This window comes from Epinephelus lanceolatus, chromosome 9 (genome assembly GCF_041903045.1).
Source record: "Epinephelus lanceolatus isolate andai-2023 chromosome 9, ASM4190304v1, whole genome shotgun sequence".
In the NCBI taxonomy this organism is placed as follows: domain Eukaryota; kingdom Metazoa; phylum Chordata; class Actinopteri; order Perciformes; family Serranidae; genus Epinephelus; species Epinephelus lanceolatus.
In genome coordinates this window covers 28,261,243-28,276,266 of record NC_135742.1, presented here as the reverse complement: position 1 = coordinate 28,276,266, position 15,024 = coordinate 28,261,243, and the positions used below count along the sequence as shown (strand labels likewise).

Sequence of the window (15,024 nt, the reverse complement as noted above, 5' to 3'; positions counted from 1 at the left end):
AAATGCACTCATGCACGTGCCCTTACACACACAGACATGTTTCCTTTTCTTCTTTTTCCTTTTTTCATATTCTTTACCACAGATGAAGAACTGTAGATCCATGGTATCAATAACGCTCATTTTTACTCTACCGTAGCAGCCCAGACCATATTAGCATCAATTTGGAACAGGCCCAGGGTTCGATGAGGCCTGAACTGTCTTGGAACCAGGCCCGGGGTTTCCACCAGCACCAGGCCGGCTCACTTATTATTTACCATGCCTGATGAGTCCCCCTCATCATTACATTACTGACAGGATTGCAATTGACAGACTGGATAGCCACACTGATCTGAAGCCATACTTCAGACATATACACATAACAATACATTTCACATCAGTGTGAAAAGCAACATTACTGGACAAGAACAGGCAAGTATTTGTGCTTTAGTTTTATGTATCATGTTTTTGTCACATGTCAGACATGCTGTGTTCATGTTTTTACTATTATAATTTATAGTTTCAGTCATATAGGTTTGGATTACTCATTTTTAAAGGAATACGTCACTCACAAAATGATCACTTGTAAATCAATTACTCGCCATGTTACCTTGAATTCGTGATGATGAAAACTTTATTTTTCTCACATTTATCCAGTCTTATGCTTTGTATGTCCCAAACACCTGTCTTGCGTTCCTTGTCTACAGACTTGTTTTAAATAGTATGATTTGAGCGAAAATGCATTGTTTGGGAAGTACTGAGCATACAAGTGGATAAATGAAACTTGGACTTTACTGCATGAACTGCGTGCAAGTTTGAAAACAGATGTTTTGATACAGTTTTGCTGTTGTTAAATGCGGACCCCTTTACTTTAATTCATCAAGAATTTTGGCAGTCCTTGTTCTCCGTGAAGGTATCCAAGAAAACAGTTCTTTTCACAAATTCAAGGTGAGACAAACGATCATTTTTTGGATGAAGTATTCCCTTTTAAAAGACAATCAGACACACACTGCACTCTCTAGTTCTCTGTCATAGTTCTCACTTTGATTCTGACTATCAACTAATTTTTCCAGGAAGACTTTTGTGTTGTTGTTTTGCAATTTATTGGTAATGCAGATATACTGTAATTTGTAGCTCATCTCTGTACCACCGTCATCTGCTTTGTATGAGCGAGACAGCGGTTTTCTTTCCTTGCCGTCTACCTCATTATTTAGGCTGCTTAGAACTTGCATTAGAAGTCTATTGGATGTTATGTCAATGCAGGTCTCTGACCGGTTGAACTTCCTGACACAACTTTAGCAGACAGTTGACCCTGTTATCACACAGCTGACATTAAGAATCGAGACATGACTCTAGACTCTTTGTCTGTATTGGGTTGATGGCATCAGCTAAACTGGTTAATTCAATAATGTCAGTGATAATTATTTAGATATGAACATTTGACATTTTGTTATTTATCAAACAGAGTAAATGTAAAAGTGAATGTTTACCCTACAGAACATCTGATATCCTACTTTTAGTTCTCCCGCTTGCTTTGGCACCTATTTGCTACCCCTGCTATGCTGTTACCATATTGATTCTGGCTGTGGCACGCGCTCTCTGACATCATTCAAATTCCTTCTCACCTCAATCATGTGATACAGCGCAGGCCGTCCGTCTTTTAGTCTCAATAGGAGGAAAACAATGAGATTTCTATCTGTAATACTATTACCAGCCGTAATAGGGTTAGAGCTGCCTGGGTTTACCTTGGTAAGGCAGCGGAAAACTTTATTAGGTTTAAGACCTTTTGCTTTTCTACTTTTTCTGCTGCTACTGATACATAAGAGCCTTTAAGCCCTAGAGAGAGAAAGGTATCAGCTTAGTTAAAAAAAAAAAAAAAAAAAGTTCAAGATGGCCCCTCATCTCACTTCTTCTCCAGCGACAAACAAAGTGTTATCTTTCAGGAGGTGGAACCTTTCTTATTTTTTTACGTGTTGACGGGAGTAGTTTCGGTGTGGCACTGTGCGGCTGATTACAGGAGGAGTCTTAATCAGGTGGTGCAGTCTGCTTGGGGCCCCTGGGGCCGAGAGTGTGCTACATCCTGTCAGACTGCACAGAGAAACAATCAATCATCAGAACGGCTCCAAGACAGAGGAGAGAGAGAGGGCAGGAAGATAGGAGAGATGGAGGAAGAGGGGAAAGGGAGAACATGATGAGGGGAGAGAGAGAGAAAGAGACTGTGCCCTTGCGGAGACTAACATAGAGTTATATAGATGCAAGAGCGCCTATGAAAATCCAATGAGTCTAGTTAGACAACAAGCCACCCTGCAATGTGAGAGCGCAGTGTGGAAGCCAAGGCCACGTCAAAGCTCATAACAACTGATGTCTAACATTTTCATTGCTCCCCCTGTCTCTCTAACCTTCACCTACATGTTTGTTTCACTGTCCTGGCAAAGCGTCATCGCCACTGTCATGTTGTAAAAGTGATCACATTTTGGCCGTGGTTTCAGACAACCTCGCAGATAAACACCAAAGCCTGGAGGAAAAAGAGAGAGAGGGGAACAGAGGGATTGAGGTGGGCCTAGGTTTTACACTCTCCGGGCTCTGTCTGAGGGCTGTGTAATGATGCGGCTCTTTAAAGAGCATCTTAAATGAAAGGCCAGAACAATCCTCGGTGACAGGTGGGATTCTTTATCTAACAGAGGAGGAGAGACAGAACAGGGCCAACAAACACACACACACACACAGCCTCATATGCACATTCTTTTGGCTGTGCACATCCAAAGGGGTATGCACATATAAACTACAGTAGATTCCACAAAGAGGATTTCCTGCTCTGTCCATGTGAAGCAGAGGAGTTGAAATGGACAAACAGCAGATCCCATAAAGGTGATTTATAGAATTTAAAAAGATGTGCGTTCTTGGCACACCATGAAGGATATTAAGTGCTCGAAGGGAGGGCTCGGACACAGATCTCCCCCCCAAAACCTTTTAATCTCCGCTCCAGAAAAAAAAAAAAAAATCTCAAAATATCTCAAAAATGGAAGATGTTGTGTGTGTGTGTGTGAGAGAGAGTGAAACATAGAAAGAGAGAGAACACTTGTGTGATATGAAAAAGCCTGGAGTCCAGTGTTGTTCTAAGTCTGCCTCTCCTGGCAGGGCCAAAAGTGGAAAAATGTTTGGCTCACCTCTTGCCCCATCCCCCAGGAGAAGACATTCCCACCATCTGAAAAAAAAAAGAAAGAAAGAGAGAGAACACAGTAAAACCAACAGTCTGCAAACAATTCAAGAGGCAACAAATAGAAGCCTGGGGTTAAAATAGAAAAGAAAAAGAAAGAAAAAACAAAAGTGGAGGGAGAGAAGGGAAATGCGCAGCTGACAAAAGTGGCTCAAGCATCATACATCAAGCACTTGTTACCTCTCCTGGTGCCTGTGATTGCACATGACTGCAAACAAGTCAGTGATAAAAATCTGAAGAAAGATGAGACCGATCGGGCTGGCTTTAAAGATCATCAATCACGGCCCTGTAAGCTCAGATATTATTAGTTCAAGTAAAGCTGCACTCTTCCATTTTATGGACATCATAAAAGACTTTGGGGGGGGTGGAGGTGGAGTGGAGGAGATCCCCCAGTGTTTTAACTAGGACTGGGATGGATGTGTTTGGAAAAGCAGACCGGATGGATGGACAGCTCTAATGCAGTAGCGCTAACTGAATCACTCACACAGCACCGGGATCCCCAGGGGAAGGAATGTGGGATGAGAGTGTAAGGCCCCGCTTACAATATGTTAGAGTAAGTAAAAGTGTACGATGAAAAACGGCTGTGCATGTTTGTGTCATATCATATGTGTGTGTAAGTGTGTGGGTGTGACCTCTGAGACATTTGGCAAGAGCATGTATGGACGTTTGGACTCATTAATACCTCACAAGGGGCGATGCATTTCTTTAAGACCTATATCAGCATTAAGACGGTTAAATCCTCAAAAGTGTCAAGTGTCATATCAACAGGTAACAGAACCTTATCGGGTTTATAAACCTAAAAGTATGCTGTGCAGGATTGTCAGCTTGCCATTGAAAGCAAAAGCCAACAATAGATCGACCCTCGTTTTGCGTTTTGCCACGCCATGTTTGTGTATTTCAGCGCTGTGTCTCTTGGATTTCTGCCGCTTATGGTCTGGCACCTTGTCACTCCCTTTGAAAAAAGCCCCAACCTTGCCTGAGCGCTGTTGGGGTACACAGTCATAAACATCCCAAAGGAGAAAACAAGAAGAAAAGAAGTGATGACTGAAAGGGATTATATCAGAACAAGGAAAATCCTTCATGCTACATCTTTTAACATGAATTCCCCGAAGCAGATGAATGCAGATTTTTGTTGTGGACACTTCAGACATGTTAGTCATATTTTTCTTACTGCTCGGAGATGAGTTTTTCTACAGTATGCTTTGGAACACCTGCTGACATACTGACACCTGTTGAATAATAGTCTGTCTAGTGCTTACGTTTTTCAGTCAGCCATTACATGCAATACTACATTATATATTACATTTATATGACCACTAATACTTCACTATTATTCTGAATATGACAATATTTCGTATTTGATACAGGTCATGTAAACAGCATGTTTGGATATTCTGCATTAGACCTTATTCTGAATGTAGCATTTTCCGATTAAGACGTGTGGAATATGCTGATATTATTCGGGTTTCTTTGGATATATATACAGGGCATTCAAAATATGTGTCTCAATTGGGGTTTTTACCGCAGTTTGCGACACACGGCCTCTTGTCTGTTTACGGTCAACTCTGTGTGTTGTACACAAACCAGCTAACATTAGCCAACAGTTTGCAAGCCCATATATCTGGTCAGAAAGAGGTACACACCTACTTTTAAATATTCTGAAAGACTTTAAGTACTTATGAAGCAGTTATTACTTCATATTGGTACTTAATGTTAATGTGAGCATGCATGGCTGCATGTACATGGCAATATTGGTGGAATATTCATTTTCATTAGCCATGTAAACATCTTAGTCAGTAGTCTTTTTTGGAATAAAGGCAAAATACTATCACCCACAAAACAATAAAAGCATGTCTAAGAACACCTGTGTGCATCAACTTAATTAATACTTCCTGCTCTTAAATGTTGATTAATCCATACCACCACATCCTGAGCAATCACTCTGTTTTCCACTTATTCCTCGCAACTTCTCTCTCCCTCTGTCTCCCTCTCTCTCTGCCTGCCAGTGAGGACATAAAGGCTAGTGTGAAGTCCATCACTGCCTGGTGAATAGCTGCCCTTTGTGCCTCAGAACTTAATTCAGAGGCTGAAAGGACCCCAGCCCTGCCATAGCACCTCTGTGTGCTGCCTGATTTAAAAGAGCTTGCATGTCCACTGAGGTCTGCCTGAAAGCCCTCTGTTATAGGTTAAACACACCAGGTTTGATCAAGTTTTGAGGATTCAAAAATCAGAGGGCAAACCACTTTGGTAACGGCATACAAGATTATAAATTTAGTTTCCTTCCTTAGACCAAGTTGAATACAAACAAATCTGGTGCCAACTCTGTTCTCGCAGTCACTAACGTCTGCCCTGTTGTCAAGGAAACCTGACTGTTTTTTCATGGTTGCCATGACCTTATTCAATATATAGACCCCCTCACCCCTCCGTATGTTACCATTCTAACATACCCAAAGCAACATCATTTAATGTCACAGCCAGCCCATGGTAAAATTCGGGGGGTTGCTCGGTAAGAAAGTGCTTGTTACCATTTCCAGCAACGAAACTTTTCTTTTCTCCTACTTTGGCATTTGTGAAAATGGATGGTTGCATAGGGCATCAATAACACACCACCCTCTCTCCCTGTCTTTCTCTTCTCTCTCAGAGACCCTTGCTGGGCTTGTTAGGCCTGACACTGGCACCCTAGTGAACAAAAGGACTGCACGGCTTAGGGCTGCCCTGGAATGTCAGCGGGTTCACATTTCACATGCAGATGCGTGACCCCAGAGCCCTTTAGTGGGAAGGTGCGCTTTAACCTCACAGAGAAGCAAGAGAGGGGAGAAGGGGGGTAAGGGGCACCTTAAGGGGAATCTGGGATGGGGGGAGGGGTAAAAAATAAGAATGTCTGAGTATGCACTGCTTGTATCTGCTCTTACAATGCTATATGTTTCTCTCCACGTCTATCTCCTCAGTCTCTTTCCCAAAACACTGCTGCACACAGTTAAACTCCGCTGATATACCTTATAGAATATTATAATTGTCGATATTCTGAAAACTTGTCAGAGCCGTCTCCTTTATGTGTGATCTGTGAGGCGCCCCCTCTCTTCCCCCTACTTCAGAACACATGAAAGCATTAACTTTTAAAGTGCATACTTAAGATTTCTCCCCAAATAATTGAAAAAGCACAATGGGAGGGGTTATGTAAGGCAAAAGTACTGTGAGCTCCGCAAAAGAAACCAAAGCTACTGTCATCTGCTCTCTGTAGGCCCAGGCAGGCACAGTTTCAACTCAAGGGCTTCACACTTCTATAACTCGTTCTCCTTCCCTCGCTGCTCTCCCTATCCTAACTCTCTCTATACCCGTTTGCCTCTCCCTCTCTCCTTTGCTCTCGATAGTGAAGACTTCAAAGACAACAATATCTTCTGCAAAAGCATGAAACTTCAAGCACGTTTGTTTGTTTTGACCCTGAAGCCCCTCGCTACAACCCTCCACCTCCAACTTGCAAGTCCTGCAAAATACATGAGGAAGAGAGACCAAATCCAGATCTACTGTTTTCCCTGCCCACCCGCAACCCCCATTCCTCCATGTGCTACTGTTGTGTAACTTTTGTAGAAAGCAGCTCGAGCATATGGCACCGCAACTAATACGATGACCTTACAAAACTGATGACAGGGTACGATAAGTTTCTTGTGAGGCAGAGGAGTGCAAACTTTTCAAATGCATTTAAAATATTCCACTAAGAAAATGAAAACACAAATCAATACCACACAAATCTTTGCACACACGTACACACACACACAGTGAGCACACACTTATGCTTCTACACTGACTCATCTAGCTTGGCCTCTGTAGGTGTCTGGGTTGAGGATTGGAGTTCTGATTTCTTTTTAGGACGTACAAAAGGGCTTTATCTGTCAGCAGGAAGCTGCCTCCAGCCATCCCAGATCTGTTATAACAGGGAAATAAAGAAAACTTTATAAAAAAATAAATAAATAAGGCACAGTAAAAAAAACTATAATAGTAACAGTTACCTAAGAGGACAATAAAGAAAAATCAAAAGAGACCACTGAAATTTATAATATTCTCTTATTATCTTGCAGAACAATTATGCTTGGGCCAGTACAATGTGGTTAACCGAGGTGTAAAACATGACCTGCTATTAACAGACATGATTTCTTCCACTGTGTCTGATTATTTCATAAAAAATCTAATCACTTATTATATCTTGAGCTTCTAACTGAGAGGATTGTTCTGGTCAAATGATGAAACAACAAAAACATAAAACCTGCATTTACTATGTTGTTAACCTGTCCTCAAAATGCTATCACCTTCACGATTATCTGAGTCAGAGATTCTATTCTGCAAAGAGATTAATCTATATTCATGCCAGGGTGCTTAATTGTCTGTGTAGTCCACACGGTGTGTGCATGTGTGAGGGGATGTGTGTGCTCTGTGTTAAGCAGTTCTGCCCTCTAATAGTTGAGACATCTATAGCATCCACAGCAAGGCCAGGGGAGCAAGGGAGCAATCCATAGGCCTGCGTAGCCATGGCAACTAAACAAGGAATAGGCTAGATGTCAGGCAAGCATGGCTAAATTACCCATTAGAGAAAGCAGGAAGGGGAGAGAGGGAATACTGGTCAGGGCACAAGAGGCTAATGGGGAGATAAGATGGCCAACATATAGACTACACAAACACGCAGGCACACACATACACACACATATAAATGCACACACACACAAAAAGACGACGGGAAAACAGATAGGGGTTGTCACATAAAGGGTGCCGGCGTAAACACATACTGAAACAGGAAAATACAATTAAATGTGTACAAACTCTGGCAAATAAACACATACAAACACAATGTGCACACATAAACACACTCACAAATATATGCTGATATGCACATATGGGCATGTGCGCACATGCACAAATGCAAAACCACATGGGCTCACACGTATGTGCGTGTACACACACACACACACACACACACACACACACACACACACACACACAGAGGCATACAAAGGGCACAAGAGAAGACAAAATGGTTTTAATAAAGACGCCCTCTTGGAGAGGTTGCTTGTGAATGTGAGAGAGATGTATTTATAGGAATCCTCCTGCGAGATCTTCTCTGCTCATCCTCACATTTGTGCATGAGAAAGAGAGAAAGAGAGCAATGGAGAAAGAGCAAGAGAGGGAGCGAGAGAGAGAAAGGGGTTGTGTTATTGCCTGTTTCTTTATCCTAATCCTTGATGCATGGCCTACTCCTTGAGTCTATACTAATGAATAAAAGAATAAAGAATGAATCGGTGTAAGTATCTAAACCATTGCGGGTGTTAAAAGGTAAAAGGGGATTGGCCTGGTGGTTTTCTCCTGCTGTGCAGAGACATGCATGCACGCACGCACATGCACACACACATGCACACACACCCCCCTTTACGTATCCAAACAAGCTCACATACTCGCACTGTGAACAGCCTGTGCACACACGCACACACAAAACACAACCACATGCACACACTGACACACAACCCCTCCGCACACAGAGTCAGGCAGTCCTCCTGACTTTAATGCAGCACATTCATTTGCATGCGCCATAATTAGCGTCAGGCACACAGAGGCTGGTCCTGGGGGAGCTCTGTGATAACCGCTTCCCCTTCTATTAGGGCTCTCATTCCAAGAGTGTCAGACATTGCACATCTTCATTGTGGGGCCTGCAGCACATTGGCTCAGTGGAACCTCTGCTGCTGTAGCTACTGCTGGAGCATGCAGGAGCAGAGGCAAGACGGCGGGGACAAGGGGGCTGGAGAAAAGGTTGAGGATGCTAGACTGGGTGGAGGGCGGATGGAGGGAGGAGGAGACAAAACGAGGACTGGAGGATGTAAAGAAAGAAAAGGGATGAGGTGATAAGTTTGGAAGACAAAGAGGAAGAGGGAAAGAGAGACAAAGAGAGGTAGCGCATGGCAAAGGCGGTTGCACATTGTGCAGCAGACAGACAGACAGCCTGGACAGAGGTAATGAATGCAGTTATTAAATTGTTTCAGCTGCAAAGAGGTCTATTCTTATGCCATTATAAAGGGAACAATTTATCCCCACTGATCGGCCCTGTCTCCTTTCTCCTCGCTCACTTTGATCTGCCAGCATATTGCCTTGATGTGTCCTATTCAATAGCGAATCTGGGGCAATTTTAATGCTTTTGTACCTCGCCACCGCTCCACTTCTCCCTCCCTGTTTAAAAATAGCTGTTAATTATAAGTGCAGTTTAAATGTCTCTAGTGACCCAGAAATGCAGGTTGGAATGAGAAGAAGGGATTGAGCATCTCCAAGTTTAAAAAGAGCGAGACACTATTTCTTTCCCTCTTTATCATGCTTTCTTCAATCTCTCCTTTCTCCTCTCACCCCCCCTCCCACGTCTTTGTCTTCTCCATTCCCTTCCCCTTCGATTCTACTTCTCCATTCCTTTAGTGTTCCTCCACATTTCTTTTTCTCCATCTCTCGCTCCGTCTTTCTCCTCTGTGGCGTCTTCCACGGCTCGGTGGGAGTGAGCAGGGCTGGAGGATAGGGGATTCACTTCTTTCTCTCCAACACACGAGAGAACTGCAGCGAGACATCGGAGACCACGGCTGTGAAACCGCTTCAGTCTGCAGATTGTATGTGCGTCACACCAAGTCTTTGTATCTATCTCCTCAACTTCCTCCTCTTATGCAGCTGCAGGAGTGGGATGTTGAAAGGAAAGGCATGTGAAGGTGCGCTAGGTAGCGCAGTACGAGGCAGAGGCGCAGAGTATACCTGTGGGGAAGAGAATGGGCTGTGCAGGGACCTGAGGTGTGCACCTGGGGGGTGCAGTGTTATAAATAAAGCATTAGCCTCTTGAAGGGAACAGAGATGTGAGGGGCTGTCTCTGCAGCTCTCTTTTCCCCACTAACTCCTACTAACAGTTAACCTGCAGGCATGTACATGTACTCCTTTCATCGCTAAGGAGGTACATGTAACAGTACAAAAAAAATCACTAAAAGGTAAACTGTGGGACTCTCTTGTGTCAAAATCTGGGCATTTCTTTTTACTTTGGAGAGGTCAAGGATAAACTTCCATCATAGTAGAAGTGACATGACTGCGGGAGAACAATTCATCTTCTTGTGGTTACTTTATAAAACTCTGTAAAATAAAGCGAATAAAAGTTGAAGGTTGAAATAACAGAAACAAAGCAAACAATGAAATGGGGCAGTTTTTTGGTAGCTGGTGGTAAATCACAACACAAACCACAATGTCATAATCATAATCTTGAAGTGGGCAAATTAAAGTGTACTTTAATACTGTACTCTCCATAGCTCCATGGTGGTACTTTATAAATTAAAGGTAATTAGAGGTATAATTCAGAACAAAATATAATGACCACAAAACTTCCCCACAACTTCCTTTACACCCACCTTTGTAATATTGCTGTGCAACATTAATGTGCCATATAAAAATCTGACTCAAAGTCTCAAAGCGATACATGACACTGTGTAGATTAAATTTTTAAAGCTGGTTCTGTTTTGTCACACTGTGTGCAGAGCAAAGGAGATGACACTTCACAGGCTCCAGATTCAAACTCGTGATGTTGCGAGGACATGGTTTATGTGTAGCACATTGAACCCCAGCTGTGTGACACCGTTTTGAGTTTCATGGTCTAAAACGATGTTCCCTTCAGTAATGTCTGCACTGTACTGACCTTATGCAGAGTTCTGCTTGTTGCTGAGTTTGGTTTCATCCCAGTATAGGGCAGGAGACCTTAGAGCACCTTCACCATCACAGGGTTAAGGTCAGGTTTGTGATGATTATGTTGTTTTAAGTTCATCAGACTGCAAAATAAATTAGCTTGACAACAGATTGTTCTGCTAGCAGACATGGTGGCTGCAAATAAAGAGAAATATGGCTCTAATAATTAGACAATGCCAACAGTATTCACACTCTATTCGATCCTATGCTCACTTTATTGTTCACACAAATCCTGGTGCAAACAATGACATGAAACTGATTAGCAACACTTGGGGAGAGAATATGAGAATACTATGGTTATTGTGAAAACTGCTTTAAGCCAATTAACTATTCGGCTCCCCCACTAATACTCTTATCTCATTTTCTTTTCTCCCCATCCTCAAGGTGTACGTGCCTAAACTTGTCACTAACCATTTGAAATGCTACACAGATGTGTACTGTTTGACTGAAGACAGTGATAAGCTATTTTCACTCTCTTTTGTATCAATTGTTTATACCAAGCAAGCAAAACTTTATTTATATAGCACATCTCATTCTAGGTGGAAGCACAATGTGCTGCACAAGGTGTGAGCTATCACGGAAGTTGCAGCCACAAACACTATGTGGATAGTGTAAAGATGAAACATTAGACATAAGTAAACACAGCTAAAACAGACACATAAATAATACATGCAAAGAAGTAGGAATAAAATTAAAATAATTAAGATCAACAATGAACCAGTAAGAATTAATAAGATGTTAAAACCACTAAAAAGTAAGAATAAAATAATAATTAATCGCATAACAATTAAGACCAACAGTTGACCAGTAAAGTAAGAATAGCAGCAAAAAAGGAATGTTTTGGTCTACTTTAAAGGTCCACTGTGTAGGATTTAGGGGGTTATATTCGCAGAAATGGAGTATCATATAATAAGTATGTTTTCTTTAGTGTATAATTACCTCAAAATAAGAATTGTCATGCTTTTGTTACCTTAAAACAAGCCATTTATATCTACACAGGGAGCAAACTCTTGTCCACAGAGCACTGCTATCTTTCTACAGTAGCCCTGAATGGACACACCCAACACTGGCACTAGATAGAGCCATTTGTGGTTTTGCATCGGTGACTGTAATTAGCAGAGGAACAATGTTGGAAAAACATTGATTTTTTTAATGTGAAATTGCTTTTTTCAATGTTTTTACCAGTTTAAATCACAGGTCTATTTGATTTGGAGAGGAGGAGAATTCTGTGGACAACTCTGTTCCTGGAAAAAATCTCCTGACCAGTGAACACTGAAGGAATCCTAACCAGGAGTTCACGCTTGGCACATGGTAGAACTTTCAGCTGGTTGCCATCTGCAATCCTCACTTAGATGCCACTAAACCCTATACTCTGTTCCTTGAATGTTGGAGAACACTTTAAAGGCATTGGGTATTGGGGAGAATGCCTTGACCTCTACTAAGTTCTCCTTCAGTTCATCACAGACTGCTTCAGTCTTGCCTGGTTTATGAATATAGCTATGCTAAAATTTCTGTAGCACGACATATGCTGACCTCAGCACACTGTAGCCCACAAAATTGGCTCTGACCTAAAATGAATGTGACCTCTTTGTCTCCACTGGCTGCCCAGGCAATGATATAAAGTATGTCTCCATCAGTATCCGTGGCCCAGCCTAAAATTGGAAATATGTACAGGAGATAACCGAGCAGTGCTGAAACAAGCGCTCGGTGCAGGCCGCTCACTCATGGTGGCCAGGCACTTGATAGATAAATGAGAACAACGCACTGGTTTGTCCACAGGCGTGGCGGCATTGACAGAACTCATAAAACAAAGTGTTAATGCTGCCCTTGGTATGGAAGGCATGATAGTAAATAAAAAGTTATCTAGAAGCAGTGTGAGATGCATCTTTAAACATCAGCACCACCTGACAAAACCACACAAGTGGTAGCTGGTGAAAGCTGCTCCCGAACTTTCTTCAAGTGATTCAGTGCAACACGGCTGCCGCTGTAGCACGAGCTAAAGGCAAAACATTTCATGTTGAAATGGGAAACTATTAATCTCACCAAAAATAGTTGCTGTGTTATTCTTGCTCATGTCAAAAGAAGACAAATTACAGATTTGCTCTATGTCAAACACACAGATGTGTTGTTTTATTTGTCAATAAACATGTCAAGAGTGCAGCACTCATAAATCAAGGGTCATCCTGATGCACTAGTTCCTGATAGTCTAATGGTCTCATGGTCAGCATGTTAATTCTTCTATAAATGTCCATTGGGGTTCAATAGACAAGATTAACATGTCTGTTTTCCAAAACAAGGGCAAGAGTGGAAGTGGAATTATGGGAAAGTAAATGATACAGTCTCTTTTGGTCCCTACAGACCAGCTGCCACATGTGAAGCTAATGAGTGAGATGTCGAACTAAATAAAGTCAGACTTTATTTTATGTCCCCTCTGAAAGCAATCATTATTTGGAATGATCTGAATCGAATTTGATTGGATTCATTCTGCAATTCAATAATCCACTTAGAATAGTCTTGATACATCTTTGAAGCACACTTTGGCACACATCTCCTCTCTATTTACTACACAAAATTCCTTTGTATTGAGCACCCCATCCTTGAAATGTCCCACAAACGCAAACTGACGCCAGTAGAGTTGAACTTCCTCTGAAATGACACAGACAGACAGTATTTTACCTAAAAAATAAATAAAGAATTAAAGATAAACAAGGGAAAAAGAGAAAAAAAGGATGACAGTGTAGCGATGGCAGTAAGAGATGCGAGTTAATGACCTTGATAAGACCAGGGACACGGAAAGCCCGAGGAGAAGACGTGATGTGTTGCCGTGACAGCGGTGTAGTAGTGCTGGTGACAAGGGGAGATGAGGAGCCTGCACTTCCCCGTGTTACACATTAGTGTTGTTGTTAGCCAGGGGCATCAAGGGTGATTGTGTTTGTGTGTGTGTGAGCGTGTGCTTACAGAGCGAGGTACGAAGACATCCCGGTCGAGGCCTTGCATGGTGACAGAGGCTGATACCAATCTAATGAGATAAGAAACGTATGCAAATGAACCTGGCCACAGTTCACACTAATCAGCTTAACGCCCCGATAGATATCAGCTATCTGTCGCATCGCGCGCGCGCACACACAGACGCACGCATGCACACAGGCTCTCAGAAGTTAAAACAATCAGTGAGGGGATTTGTCATGCCATGGATAAATACACAGATACACACAAACAGGCCCACTCAACATTCAGTACAATAAAGATCAAAAGTCAAACTGTTCATCACACCTGTAAACTCAAAGGAATCTATAAGCACACATGTAAACATTCCTGCAATCAACAGCTTGCACACATACTCTAAATGTGTGCATACATACACACTGCATAGGTATAAAACACAAGGGTGAGTGGATACTATGGGTCATTCAGATCTCGGGGTCATGTCTTTGACAAGTAAAGGACAAGGGGCCCTGGCAAAGGAATGCAAGATCCGAAATAGCTGAACACAACAGGGAGATGTCTGAGAGGAGCCTAATAGGCAGTCAGAAATCTAACCTGTAAATTACACTTTTTTTTAAATTTCATGTCCTTGCACTATTATGTCAGCACTGTCAATCAATATTTCATTCACTAACAATGAAGATTTCATGGATTTTTCATCACAGTATTTGTGACAGATTAAAAAAGAAACACAGGGGGATTCATTTACTTCTGCCCTGTGATGCCAAAAGACAATTACAACTTTCTGTCACACATGAATCCACTGCAAATATCATGTTTAATGTTTTTTAATCTACTTAAAATGATGTTGCTGCAACATAGCAGCTCTGTACAGTGTCAAGATGTCATTTTAAATGGCGCATGGTCACCAGACGGAGGGGAAAAGTCGTGCCCCAGCTCTACTCTCCAACACATCTCTCTGTAGCTATTATTATCTGTGGGAATCCAGGGCATCCTACATGGTCTGGGGGCAAAGTGGTGACTAGCAGCAAAAGTCTGGCCCTGGAATAACACAGCTGCCCTTCATACAGTCTGTCCACTGACCTTGGCTGATGCACAACGCATGTCTCAGAAATTCTTGGAAGCCTGACTCTGTTTAAACTACATTT

The 15,024-nt window shown here is 42.2% G+C and overlaps 1 protein-coding gene across 1 annotated transcript in view; it reads right to left on the bottom strand.

Annotated features, from left to right (window-relative positions):
* LOC117252301 (uncharacterized) overlaps positions 1-15,024 on the bottom strand; it is a 322,225-nt gene that overhangs the window by 18,349 nt on the left and 288,852 nt on the right. Inside the window, exon 8 of the mRNA XM_078171073.1 lies at positions 3,144-3,181. Within this exon, the coding sequence (XP_078027199.1) occupies positions 3,144-3,181 (38 nt within the window). The remainder of the gene's footprint in view (positions 1-3,143; positions 3,182-15,024) is intronic.